The following is a 26,650-nucleotide window of genomic DNA, read 5'->3' as shown; positions in this document are numbered from 1 at the left end:
CTATCATCTCTATCTCTATCTCTATATCATCTATATACCATAGCACAATGTAAATCTTAGCCCTTTAATCCAACTTTGATCTCTCTGCTAGTTGTAAATGAGATAACCACTGGAATCTATAACCTTCCATTGTTAACCATTCCCTTGTTTTAATTTTACAGTCTTATTGACTCCACTCTTAATAGCTCTTGATAAGTCAACCCCAAGGGTCAGCAAACTTTTTCAGCAGGGGGCTGGTCCACTGTCCCTCAGACCTTATGGGGGGCTAGACTATATTTTTTTTGGGGGGGGGGAATAAGAACTGATTCCTGTGCCCCACAAATAACCTAGAGATGCATTTTTAATAAAAGCACACATTCTACTCATGTAAAAACATGCTGATTCCTGGACCATCTGCTGGCCAGATTTAGAATGCGATTGGGCCGGATCCAGCCCCTGGGGCTTAGTTTGCCTACCCATGGTCAACTCTTTCCCTATCGCCTCTTTTTTATATCAGCTCTGGATTCATTCCATTCCGGCTTCCGCTCTGGTCATGGGACCGAGACAGCTCTGGTCGCCCTAACAGATGATCTCCGCAGGCAGCTGGATCAAGGTGGGTCGGGGCTGCTGATTCTTTTAGAGCTGTCGGCAGCCTTTGACATGGTCGATCACAAACTCCTGGACCACTGCCTCGCTGACATGGGGATCCAGGGCACAGTCGTTCAATGGCTGCGCTCATTTCTCTCTGGTCAGGGACAGAGGGTGGCACTTGGGGGGGGGAACCTGTCGTTGAGCCAGTCCTTGCTGTGTGGAGTGCCGCAGGGTGCAATACTCTTCCCGATGCTTTTCAACACCTTTATGCACCCCCTTGCCCAGCTTGTCTGGAGTTTTGGTTTGGGCTGTCATCAGTATGCTGTTGATGAATGGCCGTCCTGACACACTGATCAGATTTTTGGAAGCTGTGGCTGGATGGTTACGTGGGAGCTGGTTGAAGTTAAATCCTTTGAAGAAAGAGGTCCTTTGGCTGGGCCGGGACGATATGGGATTGGGGGGCAACTCCCATCTCTTGCGGGGGTGCAATTAGTGCCAGCACCATCCATTAAGAGTTTGGGTGTAATCTTCAACACCTCCCTTTCCGTGGAGGTGCAAAACATTCATCTTTATCACTGAGATTCTACTCAATGACAATTTTATCAGCTCCCATCTTGACCTGTCTTTTTTTATTTCAGTCAATGTCTTAACATAATTATTTTGAAACAACATACAATTCATATTTGTCATAGTAATACCCAAATATTTTACTCCACCCCCAATTTGAAACACTTTCTTCTTCATCAAAACCCTCTGATCTTCTGTTGACATGTTCCTTGTCAATATTTTCATTTTCTGGTGAGTCACCTAAAAGCCTGCTAACATACCAAATTCATTTAGCTCAACCATAAGAATTTTCATTCCCTGTCACAGATTTTCCAAACCTAACATGACACTTGAAGACATCTGAAGGCAGCCTTGTTTAGGGAAGTTTTTATTGTTTTATTTTGCTTTTAATTCTGTTGGGAGCCACCCAGAGTGGCTGGGGAAACCCGGCCAGATGGGCAGGGTATAAATATATTATTAGTATTATTACATGAAGTCGTCATTATAAGTTTCTTTTCTTATCTTTACTCCCATAATTCTCTCATCTTGTCTAATGTCTCTAAGCAAGACTTCCAAGACCAGGATAAAAAGTAGCAAGGGAAATGGACACCCTTGCCTTGTCCCCTTCTGTGTCTCAAAGGGTTTTTATCAGGTCCCTATTAACATTTATCTAGACTATCTGGAAGTATAAATCGATTTTGCCCATTTAATAAAGTTATCTCCAAAGTTCATATCTTGCAATAGTCTAAACAAAACAAAAATACCCATTTCAAAGGCTTTCTCTGCATCCAAAAATACCAAAACAGCTTGCCTCTCATTATGAAAATTCAGATATTCCAAAATATCAAACACATTTCTGGCATTATCTTTTAGGCAGAAATCCACATTGATTATGATGATTGAGAACCTGTAAAATCGTTCTTAATATTTTGGACAAAATTAATAGCTTATAATCACTGTTCAATAAATAAATAAGTTGATAAAGGTAAAGGTACCCCTGCCCGTACGGGCCAGTCTTGACAGACTCTAGGGTTGTGTGCCCATCTCACTCAAGAGGCCGGGGGCCAGTGCTGTCCGGAGACACTTCCGGGTCATGTGGCCAGCGTGACATCGCTGCTCTGGCGAGCCAGAGCCGCACCCGGAAACGCCGTTTACCTTCCCGCTAGTAAGCGGTCCCTATTTATCTACTTGCACTCGGGGGTGCTTTCGAACTGCTAGGTTGGCAGGCGCTGGGACCGAGCAACAGGAGTGCACCCCGCCGTGGGGATTCGAACCGCCAACCTTTCGATCAGCAAGGCCTAGGCGCTGAGGCTTTTACCCACAGCGCCACCCGCGTCCCAAAATAAGTTGATAGTTTTTCACTAATGTCAAATCTTGAGCTTCCTTAGTTAAATGTTTCTGTGAAGCCTTTGAGTACTAGGTGGTCCTAATCCCATCTTGGTCCATGATAGCCAATAAGAAAAGATTGCTCTGGTGCTCAGGTGTAATTTCATTCATACTTTTTATTATTATAGTCATACATCCTTAAAATACATACTTCAGTATCTATATTTCCCTACTTATGTGCATAAATAATGAATAAAGGAGTTTTAAAGAATAAAACAAATTGCTCATTTTCTTTAGGATAAGAAAAATCAGCTAGTGCAACCTAGGTCAAAGCCTAAGAATTACAAAGTCATTTGGAATATCCCATCAACTGAACAAGCATCAGCTTCTGCATTGCAGCTGCTGACTTTTTAAAGGCAACAGCACAATTTTGGTTAACAAAAAGAAGTCCTAGTAGCGTTGGGCAGTCTGAAATGTCCTGCTGTGAAAATCAAGTGTTTCTTCTTAAGTAGTCCAAATGCAGTGTTTCTTATTTTAAGAGCCAGAAGACGATCTCCTTTTCAACTGAATCCAGATGCCTTTATTTGGACGAAGAATCAGTTCTCCTACAGGGCCGAGTTGATCGCGTTGCTGCGTACTTTTAACACAAAAGCGCCGTAGGATGGTGGCTAAAATAGCCTTTTCTTCCATCTGTGCAAAGCGCTGACCTGCAGGGGGGTTGGAAAGCAATGACAAGATACAATTAACCAGAGAAATACAGTGGTACCTCAGGTTACAGCTGCTTCAGGTTACAGACTCCGCTAACCCAGAAATAGTACCTCGGGTTAAGAACTTTGCTTTAGGATGAGAACAGAAATTGCGCAGCGGCGGCACAGCAGCAGCGGGAGGCCCCATTAGCATCATAAAATCATAGAATTGTAGAGTTGGAAGGGACCCTGACGGTCATCGAGTCCAAACCCCTGCAATGCAGGGATGTCAACTAAAGCATCCATGACAGAAGGCCATCCAATCTCTGCTAAAAAAACAAAACTCCAAGGAAGAAGTTTCACTCCCTCTTGTGGGGAGTCTGTTCCACTGCCAAACAGCTCTTACTGTTCTTCCTTATGGATAGACATACTGTATTTTTCGCCCTATAGGACGCACCGTCCCATAAGGCGCACCTAGTTTTTTTGGGGGGGGAATAAAGGGGGGGAAATTATTTTTTCCCCTCAGGCGCGGGGCTGGGGCGGGGGAAGCCCGAGCTTCCCCCGACCCCAGCCCCCAAACAGACAGCTCTCTGCAAGCCGTGTGAGCCCAGCGCTGGCTCCCGCTGCTTGCTGAGAGGTCCGCGAAGCCTGGACGCACTGAGCTCAGCGAGCGCAGGCTTCAGCATGCAGGCAACTCTCCACAAGCAGCGGGAGCGCTCCCGCCGCTTGCGGAGAGGTCCGCGAAGCCTGGACGCGCTTAGCTCAGCACGCGCAGGCTTCAGCATGCAGGCAACTCTCCGCAAGCAGCGGGAGCGCTCCTGCTGCTTGCGGAGAGGTCTGTGAAGCCTGGACGCGCTGAGCTCAGCGAGCGCAGGCTTCAGCATGCAGGCAACTCTCCGCAAGCAGCGGGAGCCCAGCACTGGGCTCCCGCTGCTTGCGGAGAGGTGCGCAAAGCCTGCATTCGCCCCATAGGACGCACGCACATTTCCCCTTCATTTTTGGAGGGGGAAAAGTGCGTCCTATAGGGCGGAAAATACGGTAATCTCCATTCATATAACTTAAACTCAGGTGCATTCACTTCAGTCACTTACTGTTCCCCAAGAGCGGTTTGACAATCTGTCGTTCTGCCTAGGGAACTTGGAACTATAGCTCTCTGATGGAAATAGAGGTTTCGTAACAACTCTTAGACCCCTTAACAAAGTACAGCTCCCAGGATTCTTTGGGAGAAGCCATCACCATTTAAGATGGTGTAATATTGCTTTAGATGTGCAGTGTTGCTGGGGCTTTAGTAGATTGCATAATCTTTCACCTTTGCTGTTGGATAATCATCCCCTTTAGACAGCTTCTGCTACTGACTCGTTGTTGTTTAGTCATTTAATCATGTCCGACTCTTCGTGACCCCATGGACCAGAGCATGCCAGGCACTCCTGTCTTCCACTGCCTCCCGCAGTTTGGTCAAATTCATGCCCCCTTTTCCTTTCTAGAGCAATGGAGAAAGTAGAAGGCCTCACTGGGCAATAGCAGGACCACAGATGGTCAACGGGCACCGATTTGCCATCCTCTAGCACTGTCTGCCTGAGGCAATTACCTCAGGTTGCCTAAAGCTAGGGCCAGTCCTGACAACAACAATACATTTGTAGGCCTTGCTCTAAGTATAGTGGTACCTCGGGTTAAGAACTTAATTCATTCTGAGGGGGCCGCTAGGGGCGCCTTGAAAGATGGAGGATATTAACATCTATCCAGCCCGCACGAGGTAATTAGAGATTGATTATGGGGAGTAAATCAGTCTCCCTAACATCTTTCCAGGGGGGATAGATGCAGTTATCACCCGCGGTTGCCGTAAATCACCCCCGAGTCCGGAAGAAGGAGGGGGTGAAGCACTGGGTGTAAACCCTCGGCGGATCTCGGAACTCCTCCGAAGCTACTTTCAGGAGCGAATTAGTTGCTTTACTTAAAAGGAAAAATTTGGTGAAAGATAACGCACATGCTTCAAGAGAGGCAGGAGGTTTTTATCTGCTAACAATTTTACCACCAAAATGAAGAAGACTGAGATGGAAGATTAATCAAAGCACTACAGACAAGCTGGTATGTGGATTGCAGTGCAACGGAACTTAAAGGGGGGGGATGACTTTTTATCTTTTTTTTCCTCTATGTGATTACTAATAACCCTCCCTCTGAGAGGATCCGTCACAGCAACTAATTGGCAAATGGGACTGAATATGAACTGTGTGGGAATGATATAAATTTCCTGTAAAGGATTTGGAAAGAAGGGCTCTCTCTGTGACGCAGTTAAAATAGAAACTGGATACGACACCTGTGTTGCAGGAGGTTTTGGTCTTGGGGGAGGGCGAGCCGAAGATTTATTTATTTCGATGAGATTGTGAACTGGAAGGGGCAGCCCTCCTGGGAAAAGGCTAATTTATGATGCAACAGGTCGGGAAAGCTAAAGAGCGAGCTTTAGACTGTATTTCATCTGAACGACAAGATGGCGAGTGTTTGCTTGAGCGGAAATGCCTGGATTATTGGGATCTACAAGAGAGCAGTATAAAGTCCACACAGAAATACAAATAAGACTGGTGTTTTTTTCCAACCCACTTGCGGAGTAATTCGGAGGCGAAGGAAAAGGAAAATGTGTAACGACAAGGACTGAGAAGAGGAGACTGAAAATATCATTCTTAACATGAAGGCAGCAGAAAACAGTTGAGGATTGGACTCCTGCCGATCGAGAAGCATGGGTACCCCCCACAAAAAGAATTTATAATTTGGCAAATAATTGGATTATATATGTATTGTTACAATTTGGACTAATTGGTTTGATATGTTTAATTTGGTAATATGAAACTTAATAAAAATTATTATTTTTTTAAAAAAGAACTTAATTCATTCTGGAGGTCCGTTCTTAACCTGAAACTGTTCTTAACCTGAGGTACTACTTCCGGGTTAGCGGAGTCTGTAACCTGAAGCGTCTGTAACGTGAAGTGTCTGTAACCTGAGGTACCACTGTACTATGACAAAAATCTCCCTTTGAAAGATCAGTAATGGAAGCATACTGTGCTCTGGAGTTCTGAAGAGATAGAGGTTTTCTTTATTCTCATACATACCAATACAATTCCTGGGCCCAGCAGAGAAAGGTACATATGCATATGGGTGCCTCCCAGCTGTGTTCTCAGGGAAAAATCGCTCAGGTCTGAATTCCTCAGGGTCTGGGAAGACTTCAGGGTCTCTATGCAGTGCATAGGGCACAATTATGACATCAACCCCTTTTGGTGCCTTAAACCCTCCTGCCAAAGAAGAAGAGATATTTGTTAGTCTCTTCCTCCAGAACCACCCCCAATAGTACTAAGCTTATAGCCACAGTGCATCAAAGCATTAACCAACCTGAATTACTTACTTATATAACATTCCTCACTCAGTGTACGGGCAAAAAATGGAACGGAAGGAAAGAGGCGAAGAGCTTCTTTAATAACACAATCCAGATACCGTAGTTGCTTCAAATCGTCCATGGTAACATAACGATCGGAGTCCCCTGAGAATAAACATGTGTTATTCTGACACCTATTTTAATTTATGGTGGAGCAGGAGGCATTGTGGGGTCTAACCCACTAACCGCCATAACCCACTAACCGTCATTTCTGTGCTTATGCTTAGAACCAGCTCATCAGGGCTTCCTTTTTGCTGGCATGAGGTCTGACCACACTAGAGCTGCAAAGACCACAGCACAAAAAAGCATGAGGTCTAGCTCCTGACTCCAGAATAGCTTTTTTGTCAGCAAGAAGGCATTGCTAGCCTCTGTGGCCACTAGGGGACAGCACTTCCAAGCGTTCATAACTCTCCTTAGCCAGCAAAATAAAAACCATATTTTTGTTTTAAGCTGCAATTCTTTCCTAGGTGGTCCCTTTTAAGAGAGTTAAAGCAGTGCAGCATCATTGTCTAGTGAAGTGACAGGATGCAATGCCTCAAAGATTGAACCTGCAGAGGAGCCTTTGATGTGCAGGCCAATACCTAAAAAGTGTAATGTTTGGAGCTGGAGTGGACATGGGCCTAAGCACTGGACCTTCTGGCTGAGGGTAAAGGGAAGTGGAGTTCTAGGAAAGTCTGCAGGACCATAGTTTCCCAACCTGATTTAGAACAGGGATGGGGAACTGGATCCAACCAGGGGGCCAGACCCTTAATCTTCTCACCACCTCACCACTGGTCAATTTGGGTGGTGCTGCCCACCTTTCAGAATTCACAAGGGCTTGCTGTAACCTGCAATCAACTGCAATGGCAGTTGAAAGAATCCCCTTTGAGGTCTACTTGCAAATGTGCTTTGGATCCAAACCACCTTTGCAACCAGACTTTTTTCCTCAGCAGACATTGTTGTTCAGCTGACGTCCACCGATGGAGAAACCCCTTGCATGCTTGGGAATGCCTTAGGACAGTTAATCCCAGTGGTCATTCACCCTTTAAGATGCCAATTGTCCTCTTGTAACCGTGTCCACCTCTGCTCCAGTCTCAAAGTCACAAAGGACATCAGGTGTGGGGCAGGTGGGTGTGGTTTGGTGAAAACAGCTTCATGGGCCAAACTGGGATCTGTACTTGTGGCCCAGAGGTTCCCCATCTCTGTGTTAGAGGAATTATGCGACATTTATGAGCATTTACTTAGATAAACACCTGTATACCACATTTGCCCAGGTTCACACCCAGAGGAAAGGAAAACTCACCAAAAATTTCATCCAGTTCACGGTGAACTTTTCTTTGGACTTTTGGATCACACGCAAGCAAGTAAATGCACCAATTCATGGCAGCAGCGGTAGTATCATGACCCTTGGAAGAAAGAATTAAATGTCTAATGTTTTATCGCACACACAAAAAGAAATCTCAGCTGCTGGCCCTTTCCAGGACCTGAACAAAATATTTCAAATCCTCTAGCACCCACAACCTTTGGTTTTGCACAAATCTAAACTTCTAAGGCACCAGCCACATACACAAGAATGAATATTTCAAAAATTTATGTGTATAGGCAACAGCAGATGCCAGGGATTCTTCCAGCTCTGGTCACTACGCAAGTGCCAAAGGCAGACTGACACTCCTAAGTCATTCCCATATCTGAAAAGCTCTTCTCAGAATGGCTGATATGCCTATCTAGCTATCTTTTATTGTGTTTTTAATATTTTGTTGGGAGCTGCCTAGAATGGCTGGGGCAACCCAGTCAGATTGGCTAATACTACAACAACAACAACACATACACTGCAACTTTGCTTCTAGGGTGTCACCTAATTTTATTTATATCCTGTCCTTCCACTTAAAAAATTAGTCCTCAACATAGCTAACACTCAAAAAACAATGAGAACACATAAAAGAATTACAAGCCAGAAAACAAAACAAAGCCCAGAAGCAGCATAGCAGAACCTCCTCTGTCATGGCCCCAAAACCCTCTCTCTGCAGAGGTACATCAGATGGTTCCATGTGAGGTAGCCACTGAAGATGAACCTCTTGCCTTGGACATTCAGCTGATGAGCTATTATCATTAGGACTCCCCTACATTCCAACTGGTATACATATAAACTGGTTTGTTTATATGTATCTATTGTGTTGCATGGGATGGGGTTGGTTTATTTGCTGTAATGTGCTGTATTATCCCTTTTTAGATATAAACTGCCCAGGGACTTTACAGTGAAGGGTGGGTGTCGGAGGAGATGAAGAAGTCAACCAGCCATACCAAAATCAACAGAAAGTCCTCCCCAGGACTTTCCCAGGTTGGTGAAAGATGAACAGTCGAAGAGGCATGAACAAATACTCCTAGTGGATAGAGTTCCACAACTGGGAGTGGGAGCTAGAAAAAATTGCTCTTGTAAGCCCCAACTACCCTGGCATCCACAAAAATACTGCAAGAGGGTGCAAAGCAGGACTGGTGAGGGGCATTGTTTGGAGAGTGTCATGAACCCCTGACAGAGGGGTCTGCATGGACAAGATTTGGCCCAGGAGCTTGAAGGTCCTCATTTCTGCTTGAAATTACCACCTGTGGTCAGAATTATTATCCCCATACTGTAGTTACTGGCCTAAATGAGACTGAGTTGCCTACATCCAGCTAGGAAAGAGATTCAAACCAGAGATTTCCTGAGTTCTGGAAGCCACTTACAATGCAATCCTCATACAAGGTTCATTGAGCTCTATGGGGTTTACTCTTGGGTAAATGGGTAGAGTTCTGCAACCTAAACCAGCACTGGGTATTCTATACCTCAAACATGAATGTATCCACTTCCTCTCGGATGTCCAGGTAGCTCAACTTCTTCCCATCGTCATCCGTAGCATTCAGAAGCATATCGAGAAAAGCCCTCCTGACTTTGCGCTTGCTTTGATCACCGTTGCTGACAGCATTGCTTTTATGTCGCTCCTGGTTTTTTAATTCACGAGCTTTTTCTGCAATAACCTTAGATAGCCAAACAAAAAAGCTGTTTATTTTTCAGGTTGCATAATCCAATGTGTGCACTCCCTGCAATGCCAAATAATGCGACGGTTGTCCCCTGAAATAAGTGATGTGCTGGGTCAGTGCACTGTTAAACTGTGATAGATGGATGAATGAATGAAGGGAATCAAACAAACTACAGGCAATAGTAAGGAAAATATAGCAGCTTACATTATCAGTAAAGGTGTGAAGTATCTTTAGGCTCCTGTAATGTTCTCTCCCTTCTTGGAACATGAGGTATAGAAGGTTAGGCCAGAGCCAGGGAGACTTCTGTCTGTGGTGAATCAGATCGCTCATCCTAGGGTAACAAGCAACAATGCTGGATATATTTCTAGGAAAGTACCGTAAAGTGCATGAAAGAGCCCAAAGTTTTGCTAGTAGGCTGAGCAAATCAGAGTGACATGTAAAACAGAGCCCAGTTTGGGACATACAGCCACAGCAGTGCCCTGCTCCTCCACTGCAAAGATGCAGTGTGAACACAGCTTCTATATGAGCATTCAACCCACATAGAGGCCCTGAATTGTGCAATTCAGCTCCAATGAGGGGCAGGGAGGAAGATCACACAAAGCAGGCCTTTGGAAATTTATCATGCAGACAGTCAAGTTCAGACTGAAGGCTATCTGCATGGTAGAGGAAAAAGGCTTTTTCTCCGTGTAGTCCCCAGTAAAAGTATTTATGGATCAAGGCTGCAGGGATGGGGAACCTGTGGCCCTCCTGATGCTGTTCGACTCCAGCTACCAGCATCTCTGATTTTTGACAGGCCACTGGTTCATCATCCCTGCTTCTGGAAAGAAGATCAGATTGACACCTACCTGTAGACAGCTCGGACATACTCGGAATCCTTATTGTGTTGTGCTCCTATGTTCTTGCCCATAGCCGTTTCTAGGAACAGGAGAGAAAGAACTCAATCAAAGAATCATGCTCCTACAAACCAAGAACAGGACATAAAAGGAAGACCTTACTTTGAGTCACACCACTGAGCTCAATGCTGTCTTTCCAGGTTTCCAGAGAGAAGTATTTCCTAGACTCACCTGGGGATGCCAGGATATGAACCCCAAGGTGCCCTGCATGCAAAGCACTGAGCCATATGGTCAAATTGTAGTAATATTGTACTAATACCACACCTGTGGTCATTGTCTCCTGGGATTCCCTTTTGGTCCCATAGTATGTGTTCTTGTGTCCCAGTCCTGACCTGCATTCACACTGACTACAAATCAACAGTGATTCAATTTGATTACAAGTTGTCAATGAATTATTTCCCTTCTCTATAAGTGTAGATCAGAGGTTTCCAACCTTTTTGAGTCCACAGCTCCCTTGACCAACTACATTCTTTCTGTGGCATCCCTGTGGGGTTCAGGAGCCCAGTTATGTCACCCCTTGCTTGCAGAGCTGGCAGCCTCTCATGCTTTTTCAAACACCCTCCCTTGTGGAATGTTCCCTCAGCCTTCTCTCTCCTCTCCTGCAGCTGCCGCCCCTGGTCTCTGAGCTGCCCCCCACCCCATTCCAAAGAGAGGTGCCTTCTCACACTGCCCCACAGGGGCCTGGGAAGCATCCCTGGGGAACTTGTAGCCAGGGCTGCTGTAACCAACAACCACACAAGCCTTTGGGAGGCAGAGACGTGAGAGGGCATCAGAAGGGAAGAAAAGATATACGGAGGCCAGTGTTGCCTGCAGTACCCCTGACCATCATTCAAGGCACCCCAAGGTGCCATGGCACACAGGTTCAAAACCACCGGTGTTCTCCACCGTGGATCACTGAATCCGCATTTAAATGAATAACAAGCTATTAACACTGGAAAACAACACTTCTGCTCAATTCTTCCAGAAAATGAGCAGGGATGTTTAAACCTCATTTATTGCAACACTTTAACAGCAACCACAGCACTTACCACAGATTATATCAAGGGCACACAATGTGATGTAGAAAAAGCAATTAAACGGCTCCTTGTCCACATGCGTTTCAAGTTTCTGAACAAGGATATTGGCTTGTTCATTCATCACTTCAAGGAAATCTTCTAAAATGGTGAAATGGAAGGTGGGCGTTAACATTTTCCTTCGGGACCGCCATTTGCCCCCAGTGCTGCAAAACAGAAACTTAAATATTTTTCTCTACACAAACAAGTCTCAAAATGCATTAATGCCTTCAAGCAGGACCTGGAACAAAACATTGCAGCACGCAGTGCTCCAGTTCACTCTATTCCTCCTTGCCCCCAGCTGGCCATCCCCCCCCCCCAAAAAAAAACACATTTTGTTAAAATGAGTTAGCACAGTTACTAAACAGGAGGAAAATGGAGCAGGACTGCAGCCAGAGCCCCGTCTCCAAAGTCCATATTCAGCACAGCATCTGAATGGGGCCTCCCATCTGCAGTGAATACCTCTGTGCATGAGGAGGGGCCCTTTTCACATATTCAACAGGGCATGAGGAGGTGGACACGTGGAGTTGGAACTAGAATGTTGCGGGAGTGACCTATGACCTCAGTCCCATTTCTCCCTTCACACATTCCTTATATATGTGCTGAGGAGGACTAACAGCTCTACCAGTATTGGACACACCAGCTACATTGTGTTCCAAGGGGTGCGACAAAGGAGTACACTGCGCACCCATGTTCCAGGGGTGTATTTTCCTTACCTCGTTAGAAGCCCTGTGCCCAGCCAAGGATGCAGAAACTTGTAAGGATCGGATTTTGTAATATGCTTAGAGCTACTCAATACAACCTGCCAACAGAAGAGATTAAAAAACGTAAATTCTTGACTTTGCCCTCCAATGCTATCTGTTCAATGCTGCCTTCACTATCTAAAATATATTCTAGTTGAGTTCAAAGTGACGGCTGTTGATTTAGCAGTCTTAGCAGCTCCTTTGCTTTCTCTTTAGATTCCAGAGCTTGATTATACCCTGACGGTATGGTAGGTCCTGACATCAGATTGGTAATGAAGTATTTAAGATCCTTCTTAACTTCACACTTTAAACCTGGCGCTGGGCAGTTAAAATCCTTCTAGGATGGGCTGTTGTCTTACACCACCCATAAAACACTCTTAGCCGCTTCTAGAATTCTAATCTTCCTCTCAGGAAATCAAAACCAGGCTGCCCTGCCTAGTTTAATCCCACTCTAATAGCCCAACCGTATCTGCCCACAGACAATCCTTTTGTCCAGCATAAGTGGTAGAAACCTTACACCCAGTCATTCCTTGAACCTGGCAGGTGGAATTCTTTTTAATCCCTTTAGCAGCTGCCATTGTCAAAATCCTGCCAAGGAAAAAACCCTCCACCTCCACATGTAAAAAAATACATCCAAACAGATATATTGGAAAATGCATATCACTATAATAGGATTTACTTAAAACAACAACAACTGAACAAAGATAACAGCACTCTGCTGATGTTTTCAGACTAGTGGATCATTAACAGAATATCTGCATTAAAAACAATCCTCGCGCTGATAGTACAAAATGAAGTTCAAGGCTTTGTACAGCTCAAGCTTTACATAAGCAATTTATCTCACTCCTGTTCTTGGGTTGCAGAAGTGCTTCCAATTTAGCAGGATCCAAGACTGGATCCAGCATCACTGATTATATTTATTAAGAATTAAGTCCTAGCAGCTTCCGCAGGACTTACTCCCAGGTAAGAATGCAGAGGATTGTTGCCTTTAATATGCAATTGCATCTGAGTCTTTTCAGAAGTAAGTTCCAAAGGGTCTAGGGTGTGCATAGGATAGCGGACGAACCTAAACAGGTACCCACTACTAAGCAAGCTCCATTAGAAACAATGGAACTTATTTCTGAGTAAAAGAGGGAGAGGTATATAAAGCACCTGGTAGAATGGCAACGCTATGGCTGTTGGGTTACTTTTATCTTCATGGGGACATGCTGAGCAAACCCGCCTTGGAAGATGAACAGAGTTTTTAGGTTATCTTCTCCAATGAAAGGCAGCTGACTGAGTTCTCATTCAGACTGCTTTATGAAGGGGGTGGTTTATTTCAAAGGTGCAGCAGCATTCCTTTTTTTTACAGGAGGTATTCAAGGGTAAGAGGGACATGGGTGGTGCTGTGGGTTAAACCACAGAGCCTAGGACTTGCCGATCAGAAGGTCGGCGGTTTGAATCCCCACGACGGGGTGAGCTCCCATTGCTTGGTCCATGCTCCTGCCAACCTAGCAGTTCAAAAGCACGTCAAAGTCCAAGTAGATGCAAGTAGAGCTGTACGCCGGCTCCCTCTGCCAATAAAGCGAGATGAGCACCACAACCCCAGAGTCGGCCACGACTGGACCTAATGGTCGGGGGTCCCTTTACCTTTACCTTTATTCAAGGGTAAGTAGCACTGCCACCTCTTTGTCGTTGCTGTTAAAAAGTGTGACACTTACTGTAACAACTTCATGGTGAGTACCGGCACCTATTTTTTTCTAGAATAAAAGCACCATGCAGCAGGATCACATACTGTGATCCACATCCTGTCCCAGTGATGGAATTAGGCCTGGGAGGGCTAGCTCCCATCCACACCAAACAATTTTTTCTAAGCCTGATTGCAATGTGGAAGGCAATTTTCAGAGAGGTGCAGCAGCTGTGGAGGAAAGAGTTATCGGTCCCCATGCATCCTTCCCCTACCCTTTGGGGGGGGGTGAAATTACACACATACACCCTAGGAAAACAAACCTTGGGGGTGGGATCGGGGACTAAGGGAAACTTGTTTTCCTAAGTCCAATTGCCCCATGGGGAGAAGAGGGGCAAAGAGGGGAAGAGAGAAAATGGGAAGGGGTGTGTGTGTCAAAGAGAGAGAGAGAGAGAGAGAGAGAGAGAATATGTAAATTAACAAGAGAGTAGAAGGATGGAGTGAGAAGCGTATGCGATAATAGAGGATGGATGACCAAGGTACATGCTTGTGCAATGTGTGTGAATGGATGGTACATGAGAGAATGGGATGGCTCTGCTCCCACTTTGGCCCTATTCACCATCCTCTTCAGCCCCACCCACCACAGGCATGCATGCACCCCTTGGCAGATTATTCCCAAGGGAATGTGGCCTTTGGTGGGTAGGAGTTTTCTAGACCTGTACTAAAGAGTAAGAATGAGAGACTCACCTCTACAGTTTCTGGATGATATAAGATAATAAAGGGCAGTGGTCCTACCCAGAGCTGTAGTAGTGGGGTATTCCATAACAACGCAGTGTAATCGATCAACTGTTTAAAGAAAGCTGGGTTGGGAGGAAGGAAATGCATCAGGTATGAAAATAAGAAATTCAATATCCCACCTCCATGCTACTTGTTCTCATGAGAATAGCACCTACTCTAAGCAAAGATCAACACATAGCAGGAGACCCCTCTTCCTAAATTCAGATTGCAAGAGACAAGGGACTCCTTCCAACCTCCCACTTTCACATCAAGTTTAAATTCATGTAGCACGCTCAATCAGTTTTGGTAAACATCAGAAAGTATAAGAGCACATTTACATTTGCTAACAACTCATCTTAACCATATAAATAACCCCTCTTCATGGGTCATTCCATATAAAGAGGCTCCCCATTGTTAGTGGGTAGTGGGCCCCACTCTGGCACAGCATATAAATTAATCCATATTTGATCACTGTGACCATGTAATTGAAGAAAGGGTCCCAGAAGCAACAGCAAATCACGTGGCTCAAGAAGTAATAGATCTGTCCTGAACAGAACAGACACCCTTAGATCTTTAAAATGACGTGAGTGCAATAGATGAGGCGGGTGATGTTGTAGCCCAGCAAAGAGGTCCTGTCATATATTCTTCTAATGAAAGTCTATATAACTGGCCAGCTGGTCCAGCCATGATAGGAGAAGATACATCTGCACCTCTGCAAATACAGTCCCCATCCTGTAATGGAGTAATAACCATGCTTGTAAAAGATTTTGCTAAAGCTGATTCAGTTGAAGCAGAGGCTGAAACCCCTTCATTGTGTGGTGTTTTACATGATCAATGTTTTCTGTTTATGCAAACAGCAGATAATTCATTTCACAGAATGTGGGTGTTGCAAAACAAAGTTTCAGGCCCAAAAGCAACAGCTGGCACTCTGGTTGGGTAAGTGGAGAGGGGAATTTTGAGTGGCGGACAATCAAGACTGGGCTCCGTGAGTTCTCTTCAGATTCAGCAACCAAACAATTAAATGACATTTTCCTAGGCTGGAAAAAGAATTCATACATTGTGGCAAATGTGACAAAAGAATGCCACATTTTGTATACAAAGAAGAAGAACAGCAGCAGCTCACATTTCTAAGTTTGGTAGTTGTCAAAAAAATATCTCTACTACAGTAGGCAGAATATTCAGCATTGCAGAATTGCTCAGGAGGCAAAAAATGTATAATACTTCTAAAAAATTCTAACCATACCAATTTACTCAATTCCCAAGATAGATACTTAAAGTATTTGATTTCCTGCTCTTAATGTAGCTACTTTATGTAACATGCTCTTAACACACTTTGTTTGGAAACACTTTGATTCACCTAGGAGATTTCATGTAACTATTTTGAAAACTGCAGTGCTTACTTTTAAGTAAAACAGCATTCAGTTGAACTTGCTCCTAAGCCCTTTGCAGGTTCTATGTTTGAAGAAGGAATCTCAACATGAATAGGGGGCTTGAAGCTATATACATATCAGCTCCCTTTCCCAATGCCCCTTTCTATGCACCAGCCTTGTCCACAACATCCCTGACCTCCTCAAATGAAAAAAAAGCTTCTTCAGGCATGTAGGTTCCTAACCATAGGGAACATTTTAAATGCATTCAACTCACTGTACTGAGAATGTCCTTTAAGACATATCCACTCAGTTCAGGAAAACCAAGGTGCAAGAATGTTGAGGTACAGTAAATGAGACCAAAACATAAGAGGGGAAGTTGAACGCAGCAGCCCCATTTTCATTGGGGCCAGTACACAGGGGGAAGTTGATGATACTTTCTCTTTCTCCTGGCATCTGTCTGTCTTGGGAGACAATGGAAGAGTGTGCCTTCGGGGGTAAAGTCAAACAGTTGGAGATTTACAGCACCTGCTGTGGTTGTAGAGACCAATACAGGAGGGACATGTTTTATTGCAGGCAAGATAGATGAAGGCATCTGGTTTTGCTGCTTCAGGTGCACCATGGCATTTCTCCTCTCTGCGCTCCTCCCAGCAGCTATTCCTCCTCTGGTCACTGCTGTGAATGCATGACCTGACTGTCTGTCTCCAGACACTGCAATCATCTACAAGAGATCCCAACACAATGGGGTTGATGCTGCCAGTCTTCACGTCACGTTTGTAGACATCTTTGTAACACAGAGTTGGTCTGCCAATGGGCTGGGTGCCTGTAGAGCACATTCTTGGGGGTCCAGCCATCTTCCATTCTGTGGACATGACCAAGTCGACAGAGACAGGAGTGCAAACATGCTGGGAACTTGGGCTTGGGGGAGCACATCTTTGTTTGAGATGCTGTCCTGCCATGTGACTCCCAAAATATTCCTGATGCAGCGCATGTGGAAGGCATTGAGGCATCACTCCTGGCAGCTGTAAGCTGCCGAAGACTCCCTTCCATAAAGCAGTGTGCTCAATAGGCAAGCCTGGTAGACCTTCATATTGGTCTCAGACATTAGTATCACATTCTCCAGTAACCTTTGGGAGAGGTGTGCCGTTGACATAGCTGCCTTGCCAATATGCTTGTCCAGCTCAGTGTCAATGGTGAGGTTGCTTGTTATGGTGGAACCAAGGCAGGCAAAATCACCTACCACTTCAAGCATGTGGTGTGGAGTGCTGGTGATGTTCTGATCCAGGATGGTGAGACCAAATTCCATGCACTTTCTTCTCCTGTTGCAATTCTCTGTTCAAGAACAATGCCTGAGAGGCCTCTAAGAAAGCTGCGTTCCAATACACAGTTAAGAGACAGCCAGTGCACTAGGTTAGTTCTCACTGGGGCTGGTGGGGCAGAAGGCGGGGAACCCAACTGTAGTTGGAGTCAGAGCCAATGACAGGCAGAGGAAACTCCCTCTACTTTCCCCCTTATCCTCATCCTCCCTGCCTAGTTTTGGAAGAGAAGCCCAGAGACTTATTAGGATACCCCCAATAAATTATTAGAGGGGAGCACACACACACCCCAACTTGGTGGGCATTGCCATTCGAATGATGCGTGCACGCCTTATCTTTTGATCGATTATGTAAGGCTGGGCTTACCTGGGCCCTCCCAATATTTTATTCAAGTTGGCACCCCTGTTCACAAGTGCAGCGTGGAATACAAGAGAAAAGTTTAAAGAATATTAAAGTAAAAACCAGCCTTTTCCGGGAAAGCATAAACTCACACATTTGCAGTAAAAAGATGGATGGCTGCATCTCAGCCACACCTCAAACAAGAACATGACTGTGGGGCATCTCACCTTAGAGGGAGGTGACCTTACTGAAATTAAGAGATACAAGGAAAGATACAGTGCCTGTATCTTTTCTGTGCCTATCCTAGGAAGCGCCGCGTATTGTTCGCCACTTTTAGTATACAAGTTACGATCGACAGACGCTTCTTTCCAAACCTTGAGAAACCAGGCTACTTTCGTTTCCCCCCTCGGAAAACTCTTGCCAAGCTTTGCAGCCGCTTCCCGCCCCCCCGTCGGCCTTTACCTTCCCCACCGCGTTCAAAGAGCAGCGCGTTGCCCAGCAGCGGGTACCAGGGACTGATCCCCGGGATGGGCTTCAGCTCCTTGTATTTCCAGTAATGATCGAGCACCAAGCGGGCGACCCAGACAGTCAGCAGCGTGGCGAGCGCGGCGAGCAGGGCAAGCGCCCAGGAGAAGAGCCGCTCGCCTTCCGGAGCCATCGCCCAAAAGCCCATCGTCGCCGAGCGCGGACGGCGTCGCTCTGATCCGGAAAGCGGAACGTTTTGCTGAGAATAGAAGCCCCGAGACAAGAGGAGAAGGCGGAGCTGGCGAGGGGCAGGACTGCGAGAGGGGAGAAGGAGGTCACGGGAAGAAGAAGCGGGGCGGGATGGCCTCCGCCTCTAGTCAGAGTGCAAGCGGGGGCGGGGAGGAAGAGAGTCACGGGGGTGGAGAAGGGTTGCCGCCTTGGGGCTCGGTAGCCGAGCGGAAACGCGAGCAAGAGGCGACCTGGGGGGAGTCTGGAGTCACGCCAGGCCTGGGGAAATGGACCGAGAGAGAAGTTTTACTTCCTCTTTCATATAACACTAGAACTCGTAGACACCCAACGAAGCTGCATGTTGGGAGGATTTAGGACCAGCGAAGGAAAACATTTCCTCACACATCATCATCATCATCATCATAAATTTTTATTTATATCCCGCCCTCCCCAGCCAAAGCTGGGCTCGGGGCAGCTAACAACAATAAAATAATACAACATTCTAAAATCATTTCATTATTAAATTAATTCAAATCAAATTCATGGCAACCATTGGGCTAGAGTTCTGTGAAGATTGCCAAAGGAGGGAGTCAGGCTGTGCCCTGGCCAAAGGCCTGGTGGAACAGCTCTGTCTTGCAGGCCCTGCAGAAAGATGTCAAGTCCTGCACGGCCCTAGTCTCTTGTGACAGAGCTTTCCACCAGTTCGGGGCCACAGCCCAAAAAGCCCTGGCTCTGGTTGAGGCCAGCCTAACCTCTCTCTGGCCTGGGACCTCCAAGATGTTTTTGTTTGAAGACCGTAAGTTCCTCTGTGGGACATACCAGGAGAGGCGGTCCCGTAGGTACAAGGGTCTTAGGCCATATAGGGCTTTCAAGGTTAAAACCAGCACCTTAAACCTGATCCTGTACTCCACCGGGAGCCGGTGCAGCTGGTATAGCACTGGGTGAATGTGATCTCGCAGCGAGGACCCCGCAAGGAGTCTTGCCGCGGCATTCTGCACCCGCTGGAGTTTCTGGGTCAGTCTCAAGGGCAGCCCCACGTAGAGCAAGTTACAATAATCCAGTCTGGAGGTGACCATCGCGTGGATCACAGTGGCTAGGTAAGGGCGAGAGAGGTAAGGAGCCAACTGCTTAGCTTAGCGGAGATGAAAAAATGCCGCCTTTGTTATAGCTGCCATCTGCGCCTCCATGGAAAGGGAGGTGTCAAAGATTACGCCCAAACTCTTAACGGACTGTGCTGGCACTAATTGCACCCCCACAAGAGATGGTAGTTGCCCCCCCCCCCCCCGCAATCCCATATCGTCCTGACCCAGCCAAAGGACCTCTGACTTCGAAGGAGACAGAATTGCGGAATTGGCTCCCGCAGCAACCATGGCTGACCATCAACCTGGATGGCAAATTAGGCAAATTCATTCAGGATGCTGGACAGGGTGGGTCATCATTGGCCTGGACCAGCAGGCTCTTCTTAAAGACCTGGTCGCTAGTGGTGTGGTGGGAAATGTGGACGTTTTCATCCTCAAGGTCCTCAAGGCAGCAGTAAGGAGCACAATACACTGCAGAGGGAGCATGAGCTTCCTGGGAGTCCCCTCCATTAAACTCGGACATGCTTTCTTCTGACTGCAGGGCTTCCACTCTGTAAAACACCCTGAGCATTAAGCAAACACATTTCAGCAAGCTGGAGTGCAATCTTTAGCTTTGAATCAGCAATGCAAACAACCGTGCAAAGGAACCATTTAAACTGCTAGCCTAAACCACCACTGGCTGATCCCCGAAAAATTTATGCTTTTGAATTATGGTGCTGGAGGAGACTCTTGAGAGTCCCATGGACTGCAAGAAGGTCAAACCTATCCATTCTTAAGGAAATCAGCCCTGGGTGCTCACTGGAAGGACAGATCATGAAGCTGAGGCTCCAATACTTTGGCCACCTCATGAGAAGAGAAGACTCCCTGGAAAAGACCCTGATGTTGGGAAAGATTGAGGGCAGAAGGAGAAGAGGATGGCAGAGGGCGAGATGGTTGGACAGTGTTTTTGAAGCTACCAGCATGAGTTTGACCAAACTGCGGGAGGCAGTGGAAGACAGGAGTGCCTGGCGTGCTCTGGTCCATGGGGTCACAAAGGGTCGGACACGACTAAACGACTAAACAACAACAAAAAACCGCCACCACCAGAAAAAGGAAAATAGGCAGCTTCTCATTAATTATTTCCGGCATTCTCTGACTTCCTAAGTGAAGGGGTCGCTAACAACCTTGCTTTTGCCAATGGTCACATTCACACTTGGCCCCAGCCTTCAAGGGCTGCATGCCGCCCACAGAGAGAGCGGGGATAGAATCAGAAGCAAGCAGCTTTCTCTTCTGTGGACAGCACCTGGGGAGGGGGGGTATCATTCCTCTGTTCATCACATGATCGATCTAATGACCAGGGAGGTGGTGATCTGTATTCCCATCAGGGTGCTGGACTGTGCATCACCACCAAAGTATTGTCCTTTTGCTGCTGCTACAAAAAGCAGTGGGAGTCCAGAAAATTTGCTTAAGGGGGGCTGTATCAGGTCTCTGAACTGGAGGGGTTACACACCCCTACAGGATAATAAAGCTTGACAATATTTAGGAGGATTTGCAGTGGCAGGATTGGGTGGGGGGGAATGGAGAGTGTACATTTCTTTATACTGTACTGGAAATTCTTGAGGCCTCAAGAGTGATTAAAATAATTCTTTATGAGTGCTATCTGCTAGTCTACTGTCTCTTTAGACATTTCACAGTTCCTTGGTATTCAACAAAACATATAACTGGACAGAACTTGACCTTTATGAAAGAAAACGTGGCACTGTTGTTATGATCATAGTTAAGAAATCTCATCTGTTCAAAGGTTTCATGGGGCTCAAAAGACTGCAGTGTAGCTTAGAAATATCTACATATGTAAACAGTTGGGACAGAATGCAACCTTTGCCCTAGATCCAAAAAGCCAGCAGAGTGTGCCCAGTTCCAGGAACTCTTGGATACATCCATGCTTCTGAGCCCATTCAGTCCTTCTCTCTCCCTCTTCATGTATTAAAAGTTACATTGGGTAGCCATAAGATGGTATTATCCCCATTTTCAGCTGCTATGTGTTATGGGTGCTGTGGCACCAACTAGGACAGCGCAGGAGTGGCAGGCGTGGTCAGAAGAGGAAGATGACTCCAAGGTGGGGAGCGGAAGCAGACTGGGTAGTGACTCAGATGAGGAACCCATCCCAGCACTCCCAGGCATCTCAGAGAGGAAAGGAGAACTAGCAGTGCCCTTTGCCACACCACCTCCGGAGCCTACCATTCCTACGGTAGCTGAGGAGCTGACCAGCCAATGGGTTGGGCTAGCTGGGTCAAAAGTGGGGAAACAGTCTGGGGGTTGGATTAGAGTCCTGCTCAGTGTCAGGAACTCTTGGTTACACACATCATGCTCTGTAATTCATTTAATGGATTGTTTGTGATCTTTACCTCAGTTTCTCAACAATTAAGATTGAAATAAAAATACTGACCAACCTGCATTACAGTGAAAGGATTAGTATTAATTATACTTTGCACAATGTCTTGTTGATTGGCTACTGCCACACCTTTATCCAAAGCAGGGGTGGGCCTTAGGTGGAGAAACAGGAATTACGGTATGACTTCATGCTCCTTACCAACTTCCACTGTTGCCATGCCACCACACTGCCACCATCACTGGAATGCCCTGGCTCTTGCTAAATTGAATGCATTTCTTCTTGTCTTGTCTGCCCATGGGAAGATGAATAGAAACACTGTGTGCAAGAATGCCCCAGATCTCACCGATCTTGGCAAGGGCCAGGGTATTCCTTAAGGTGTCCCTACTCATCTTCTCTGTCCACCCTTGGTGAGAGGGTAGAATACTCTTCAAGGCAGCGGAAGCGGGGGGGGGGGGGGACACCACCTCTTGTGCTTCCGCTACTTGAGACAGATGCTTCACCCCACCCCATTGGCGGACCGGTTCTTCCCTGGACACCCAAACTTTGTCAATCCCTGTGTTAGAAGTGGATGCATTGGAAACACCCAGGGAAGAAACCAGAGCATGAAGCAAAGTTTGTCAAATCATTATCAGTGACCTGTAAAAGCCAGTGTGTTACAAAGTAAATATTGAGATTATGCTGTAGGTCAGTTTGTCCTATCTGCATGACAAAGAGTAGACAGAGAGAGAAACCTACAAGCTTTCTGGATGGCCCTTCTTCTGCTGACTTCTGCTGAATGCAACCTGTTGAGGTTTCATCAACTTTTCATTAGTTAAATGCTTCCTTCCAGCTTAAATGTTTTAGATCCAGCATTCCAGTCCTTTCCTTGACCCGCTAAGGTGTGTTTTTGTACACTGCATATATGAAGGAAGATCTTGAGAAATTCCACTAGGACTTGACCTGCTTGCACCTAGGTCAGTCTAGGCATCTGGTTCACTTTCTGGATACTACTGTGCAACCACACAACGACCTCTTAATCACCATCTTATACTGGAAAACAGTGTGCACAACTCCACAGCTCCAGCAACCACCCATAACACGAAACAGAATGCCTAAGTCCTATGATGCAATTGCATTTGCCCTTGTTCTTTGGACAGGAGCCTCACACCTAAACTACTTGTTGTATGAGTTCTTCAAACCAGCCAATGAAGTAATGAAAGAGATCAACAAAGCCAGGCTGATAGGTGTAGCTGACTACAGACTGATACCCACACACAGCCTAGCACAGCCTCCCCCAACCTGGCTGTTTTGAACCACAACTCCCATTAACCCCACCCAACATTGGGTCAGAAATAATGGGAGTTGTAATCCAAAATATTTGGAGGTCACAAGGTTATATATAGTTAATCCTAGACTAGTATACACCCTGGCATGGGACTCGGATGATAAATTTGTCCTCACACACAGTCCACTACTTTAAACAGCTGCAGATTCAGATTGTTGAGATTTCAATAGCGATATAAACCTGGTGATTAATTCTTGCACCAGGAATCAGATGCTAGCTCTGTCATGCAAGCACACGAATGAAGCCACACTTTCAGGAATTATTTCACATGCTCATCCTCGAAAACAACATCTGCCAAGCAAACATCAGCCTCTATGCAAAAATAATAAATGCATAGAAAACATGTCAAAAATGGTAGCATTCAGAAACCAGTGGTTGAATGTTCCTGTTTTTCAGTACACTCTGTTTCCTACACAAAAACCACATTCTACAACAAGATAACTCCCAAGAAAAGAACTTGTCGTGTGAACTTGCTGAACAAGAATGTATCAGGAAGTTTGAGCTATTTGTTTAGGACTCAATCAAGGCCAAGGTTCTCTCTGCCTCTCTCTCTCTCTCTCTCTCTCTCTCTGTGTGTGTGTGTGTGTGTGTGTTAAAATTAACATAGCATAGCTATGAAGATTGTATCACCCCCAGTTTCTGCTGCCATGTAGCATGTGTGCTGTGACACCATCCAGGACAGGGCCGGAGCGGTCATTGCAAAGGCTGGACTAGATGATTCTCGGCAGTAGAAAAAAAGGTGCTGAAACTCACAATTAACACCTCCTTTGTTCTCTTATCAAGGCAATGGCACCAACCTGAGAGGTGCTGGAACTCAGTTCTGGCATGTTCCATTCTTTAAAAGACCTGATCCTCTGTGTTTCTTCCAACTCTACAACCATATGAACAATGGACCCTGCTCTGCACCCGTAAAAGTAGAGCAGGGGAGGCATATCAAGTTTTGGGACACGTTATGCCTGTCTATGCATTCTGGTCTCTCGCAATGTACCTGTTGAACTTTGTAACCTGTACCTTGAACTGATGAAATAATCACATTCTGAATTATAAAATAAACTTGGGGAATTTCCCAAGCCGAGAACTCGGGTCTTTGGTCCAAGAGTGGGAGGCAGGACACCACGAATGTTCAATCTACTTACCCTGTTAAACATTTGAAGATACCAAATATTTTTGAAATGCCACAAAATGTTTATGCAGTCATGTTTTAGATAATAGCAAACAAATTACTGGTTATGAAATTTCTAAAATAATCAGTTAAATCTTCTTTTAAAGCAATTGAAAGGAAATGTAGATAATAAAATAGTCCCTTCTACATCTGTATTAACTGCAGCTAGAATGTGCATCTCAACCTATGGGAGGAACCCCTCCACCCTTGTCTGAATATCTTTTGGGTGTGAGATGTAGCTACAATGTATAAGCTTACGAGAAAATAAGTATTGTTTCAAATCAAAGGTATAGAAAAATGGACATTTTTTAATTTCCTTAGAAGGGGGAGATAGTACAGAAGCTACGCAAACTATGCAAACCTTTCTTTCTTTGTTGTGTCCCAACAATTTCTAATACTCCAGAAGTGAAATAGAAGGAGATTAAGGACAACTCTCCAAATAACTATTTAGAAATGCTTCAATTATGCAACTCCAAACTAAACAGAAAAACTAATTGAAGAGGCATGCTCAACATCGTAATACATGTCTAACATACCTGGTTTGGCCTTAATTTGCCATAATCCAAGATAAACACTCAATATTTGTATTAGCTAAGTAGCAGCCTAGATCCTTTTCTAATTAAAAAGTTAGCTATTACTCACAGGATCTTCTTTTTCAAAAGCAGTGTAAGCATACTTTAAACGTTTTAATATTTCGTTTAAAACCCAGTCTCTTATCCATATTGCAAATCATTTGGCTTTACATTTTTATTTGTTTGTTTTTTAAGTATGTCATGGTCTATTTTAGCAGCAGCACGCTCATTCCTACTAGTTGCAATTGGTACCTCTTTAGCTGTGCTTGACGATCACCAGCATATCATGTTCCATCAGTTGCTTTCTGCTCCCCTTTAGTGCACTTTTTCTGCTGCTGCTCTCTTATTTTCTAAAATTATTTTAGTAAATAATTATTTCCTTATTATTTCTGTAGTTTGCCCTTCCTTCCTTTCTGGCAACCAGAATGAATTGTTCTTGTGGTTGGTTCATCTGAGATGACCTAGAAGTTACCGTATTTTTCGCTCTATAGGACGCACCCGACCATAGGACGCACCTTGTTTTAGAGGGGGAGAACAAGAAAAAAAAATCTCTCCCTCTCTGCACAGCACCCCTTCAGCGAAGCAGCAGGAGAAACGGAGCCCCTTCCATTTCTCCTCCCACTTTGCTGAAGGGGCGCTGTGCAGAGGGAAAGCTGAGCAGCGCCTCTCCAGTGAAGCGAAGCCAGGAGAACAAGAGGGACCGGGCGCACCGATCCCTCTGGGTCTCCTGGCATCAGTGAAAGCAACCCAAAGCCTCCAGAGCACACTGGGACCTCCTGCTGCGCTCCAAAGGCTTCAGGTTGCTATCCCTGAAGCCTGGAGAGTGAGAGGGGTCAGTGCACACCGACTCCTCTGGCTCTCCAGGCTTCAGCAAAAGCAACGCGAAGCCTCCGGAGCGCGGCGGGAGCGCTCCCACTGTGCTTCAGAGGCTTCGCGTTGCTATCGCTGAAGCCATGGAGCCTGCATTCGCTCCATAAGACGCACATACATTTCCCCTTAATTTTTGGAGGGGGAAAAGTGTGTCATATAGAGCGAAAAATACAATATTTTCTGCAATAACCTTTGCAAACACTATTACACAGAATGACAAATGTGAAAATGTGTAAAGTGCAAAGGCCTAGGTACGTCTCCTGTTGTGCAGCAGCCGATGTCCAGGCACTCATTAAGAATTCACCATATAGTTATCTTACACAACTGTGGTATACATGTCTGCTTCAGAAGTTTCTTTGTGTTTAATGGGGCTTATTCTCAGCTAAGTGGCAGCCTAGCAGTCTAGGCTTCAGTTGAGAATCGACATTGGGGAAAACAGAGTTCTTGTGCTTTAAACAGCTGCATCTCCAAGATCAGGAGCAGCAGGTTATAGCTGACTTGCCATGGTAAACCTGAGGTTTTTGGTTGGGTCAGTCGGAGAACTAGTAATGACTGTACTATCTCACGTTTTGTGTTATGCCATGCAACCCATGGCAGCCATTTTCTGACTGTCTTGCCCAGCTCTCAGAGCATTTGAAATCCCACTTGTCAAAAAAAAAAAAAAGATTGGTAAGCTTGTCCAATTTCCACATAAAGCACACAGAACACTTGTGCAGTCCAAACTCTGGTCTCTCCTATATGAAAGGTATACAGACATAAAATGTATGATGTGCTCAGTGCATGAAGAGTTGTTGCTGCACCAAAAAAACACAACCTGATATGCTCCATTGACTGAACAAAGTGGGATAAATTATTCTGTCCCACTCCTTCTTCCCCAAAAACA

General features: G+C 45.6%; 1 protein-coding gene across 1 annotated transcript; it reads right to left on the bottom strand.

The window, feature by feature from the left end:
- Nucleotides 1-2,600: 2,600 nt before the first annotated feature.
- LOC310685608 (cytochrome P450 4V2-like) lies at nt 2,601-18,453 on the bottom strand. The gene is made up of 11 exons (XM_083458334.1): nt 18,159-18,453; nt 14,645-14,757; nt 12,205-12,290; nt 11,465-11,655; nt 10,389-10,458; nt 9,748-9,874; nt 9,349-9,540; nt 7,832-7,934; nt 6,520-6,654; nt 6,230-6,409; nt 2,601-3,149 (listed from the first exon to the last, which is right to left on the bottom strand). The coding sequence occupies exons 1-11, from the start codon at nt 18,367-18,369 to the stop codon at nt 2,977-2,979; spliced, it is 1,581 nt and encodes a 526-aa protein (XP_083314460.1). The 5' UTR covers nt 18,370-18,453; the 3' UTR covers nt 2,601-2,976.
- Between the last annotated feature and the right edge of the window lie 8,197 nt (nt 18,454-26,650).

The sequence above is a fragment of the Podarcis tiliguerta genome (assembly GCF_965153285.1).
Source record: "Podarcis tiliguerta genome assembly, chromosome: 9".
NCBI lineage: Eukaryota > Metazoa > Chordata > Lepidosauria > Squamata > Lacertidae > Podarcis > Podarcis tiliguerta.
The sequence above is the reverse complement of the archived record's forward strand: the minus strand, read 5'-3'. Positions and strand labels throughout refer to the sequence as shown.

Coding starts and splice junctions, on each gene's coding strand:
- LOC310685608 (XM_083458334.1), bottom strand. CDS start 18,369: ATGGGCTTTTGGGCGATGGCTCCGGAAGGCGAGCGGCTCTTCTCCTGG. Junction 11,656..12,204: donor GGCACAGGGCTTCTAACGAG/GTAAGGAAAATA, acceptor TCTGTTTTGCAG/CACTGGGGGCAAATGGCGGT. Junction 6,410..6,519: donor GAGTGAGGAATGTTATATAA/GTAAGTAATTCA, acceptor CTTCTTTGGCAG/GAGGGTTTAAGGCACCAAAA.